The sequence below is a fragment of the Ailuropoda melanoleuca genome, unplaced genomic scaffold, assembly GCF_002007445.2.
Source record: "Ailuropoda melanoleuca isolate Jingjing unplaced genomic scaffold, ASM200744v2 unplaced-scaffold73699, whole genome shotgun sequence".
Lineage (NCBI taxonomy): Eukaryota > Metazoa > Chordata > Mammalia > Carnivora > Ursidae > Ailuropoda > Ailuropoda melanoleuca.
Genome location: NW_023249057.1, coordinates 15,003 through 18,115, shown reverse-complemented (window position 1 = coordinate 18,115; position 3,113 = coordinate 15,003). Strand labels below are relative to the sequence as shown.

At 44.3% G+C, this 3,113-nt stretch overlaps 1 protein-coding gene across 1 annotated transcript; it reads left to right on the top strand.

Moving 5' to 3' along the window:
* The first annotated feature begins 206 nt into the window (after nucleotides 1–206).
* On the top strand, nucleotides 207–2,015 carry LOC117800665 (cationic amino acid transporter 3-like). The gene is made up of 3 exons (XM_034653211.1): nucleotides 207–1,093; nucleotides 1,247–1,802; nucleotides 1,911–2,015. The coding sequence occupies exons 1-3, from the start codon at nucleotides 207–209 to the stop codon at nucleotides 2,013–2,015; spliced, it is 1,548 nt and encodes a 515-aa protein (XP_034509102.1).
* Nucleotides 2,016–3,113: the final 1,098 nt, after the last annotated feature.

The window sequence follows — 3,113 nt, the reverse complement described above, 5'->3', positions numbered from 1 at the left end:
GTATTTCTTGTCTCCCTAGGCATTATGGAAGGATAGCATTTACCAGAAGAAATATGAAGCAGCAGCTCTGAAGCCTGAGCAGCAGACCTCGGCAGCCGCAACCCGACTTGGCTTAACTCAGCCTCACTGAACCAGATTCAACACTGTTGGCTCCCTGGGCTTGCTACAGCTCTCTGATCCTTAGAATCTCTTCAATTCCAGCTAGAATGCTGCGTCAGGCACTTCGCAGATTTGGTCAAAAGCTGGTACGCAGACGTCCGCTGGAGAAAAGAGTGTTTGAGTATGAAACTGGCATAAAAATGAGCACTCTGGATTTAGTGGCCCTGGGTGTGTGCCGCACAGTGGGTGTTGGTGTGTATTTCCTGGCTAATGAGGTGGCCAGTAATCAAGCAGGACCATCCATTGTGATCTGCTTTCTGGTGGCCGGCCTGACTTCATTGTTGGCTGGGCTGTGCTACGCAGAGCTGAGTGCCCGGGTTCCCCATCCTGGCTCAGCATATCTCTACAGCTATGTCACTATGGGTGAACTCTGGGCTTTCATCACTGGCTGGAACCTCATCCTCTCCTTTGTTGCTGATGCGTTCATTATGATCCAGGCCTGGTTCTTACCTTTTGACATCCTGACTGGGACCCGGATCTCTGAGACCCAGCATGAGAGCATCTCAGAGCAAGTTCCCCAATTCTTTGCAGACAATGTAAAATACCTTTTTGTCCTCTTTCTGTTTTTCTTCATGGAAATTCAATATGTGGGGTTCCATGGGTTACTCAGAATTTTCCAAGTCTTCACATTGGTGAAGCTTTTGGTTCTCAGTTTTATCATCATCTCTGGCTTCATTAAGGGGGACCTACACAACTGGAACCTCACAGAAAAGGACTACGTACAGGCTGGACTCAATGACTCCTCTCGCTTGGGTCCTCTGGGCTCTGGAGGATTCATGCCTTTTGGCTTCCAGGGGCTTCTCCGAGGATCAGCTTCCTGTTTCTATACATTTATAGGTTTCAGCGTTATTGTTACCAGAGTCAAAGAATCACACAATCCCCAGCATTCCATCCCCATGGCCATTGTGGTTTCACTGCTCATCTGCTTTTTGGTGTATTCCCTGCCTACTATGTTGTAGTTATTGTAATATTTTGTATACCAGCTTCGACCTGGGAGCACCTTGCCTGAGATATTTCTCCATATTGGCTGGGCCCCTGCCTACTATGTTGTAGTTATTGTAATATTTTGTAATTTTTTGGTCTACAGCTACATGAGCTTTACATTCCCCATAAGTGTGGTGATATACATGATGGCAAAGGATCGCCTCCTGTTCCCTTTTCTTGCCAGGATCCGTACTGGCACATATGGCTACATTGTAGTCTCTGTGATGTTTATCATTATTGCAGCAATAATGATATTCTTCTTTGGACTCATTGATCTTCTGGACCTGAGGTCAATTGGGACCCTGATATCTTATTCCCTGGTAGCTTTTTGTGTTCTCATCGTCAGGTATCAGCCTGAGAGGAGGAAGGAGGAAAATGAAGAAGCGCTGCAGGGGGAGAATGAGGGAGATGAAGCACAGGTGCAGGAGGAGAACGGACCTGCAGCAGAGAAGCTGACTCTACAGGGACTATTTTTTCCAGGCAGCCCCACCCCCACTCCACTCTCTGGCAGGATTGTCTATGTTTGCTCCTCACTGCTTGCTCTGCTGCTGACTCTCCTCTGCCTGGTGCTGGCCCACTGGCCAGGTCTGCTTTCTGGAGACCCAGGTCCGATCACAGTGGTCGTGCTGCTCCTGGCGCTCATCACTGGGGTCACTGGGGTCATCTGGAGACAGCCACAGAGCTCCACTCCCCTTCCCTTTAAGGTCCCTGCTCTGCCTCTCCTCCCACTCCTGAGCATCTTTGTGAATGTCTCCCTTATGATGCAGATGACAGCTGCCACCTGGCTGAGATTTGGTGTCTGGATGCTGATTGGGTTTGCTATCTACCTCAGCTATGGGATCCAGCAAGCCTGTTCGTTTATCCGCACTTAAGGGCCCAGACTGTAGACCTTGAACTCAGCAGTGCCAGTACTTATTTGACCTGACATCATCACCTGAATGCAGTCTGGTCACCTGCACAATAATGGGAGTACTCTCAAGCACATAGAAATCTAGAGCTCCTATGAGATATTGGTGGGGGAACTGTAACAGAGCTCTGCATCTTTGGTTGTATAAGCTCTTTGTTTATTTTCAGTATTAACCTCTTATTGATATACCATTTGCAAATATCTTCTCCCATTCATTAGGTTGCCTTTTTTGTTGTTGTTGGTTTCCTTTTCTATGTGAAAGCATTTTAGTTTCATGAATTCTAAAAGATATATGCACCCTTTTGTTTTTTGCAGCATTATTTACAATAGCCAAGATATGGAAGCAACCTTAGTATCCAAGGGTAGATGAATAAATAAAGATGATGTGGTATATATGTATGTACAATGGACTATTACTCAGCCATAAAGAATAGAACCTTGCCATTTGTAACAACATGGATGGACTGGGTGTATATAATGCTAATTAAAATATGTCGGTCTCAGTAAAACAAATGCCATATGTTTTCACACTTATGTAAATTTTAAGAATTAAAAAAAATTAAAAAATAAAAGGAGAGACAAACAAAAAAACACCCCAGACTCCTGAATACAGGGAACAAACTGGTGGTTGCCAAAGGGGAGACAGGTAGGGGAATGGATGATTTAAGTAAAGGGAATTACAAGTACAATAATCTTGATGAGCGCTGAGAAGTGTGTGGGATTGTTGAATCATTGTATTGTGCACCTGAGAGTAATAAAAGAACACTGTATGTTCATTATACTTCAGTTAAAATAAATAAATAAAAAAATAAAAAAAATAATAAATAAAACTAGAAAAAGACCAAGAAAAGATGAAATAAGGTCCCTGCCCTTAAGAAGCTGATACTCTAACACAAGGGTAAAGCATAGCTACAACACAAAGTACAAAGTGTTGTCATAAGTAACATACAAACAAAGTGTCGTGGGAATCAGAGTGGAGAATGATCATTTGTGGCGGCACAGAGGTGAGAGCTGATTAGTGAAATCAGAGAGTACTGGTAGAGGAATGGCATTTGAGTTGGCT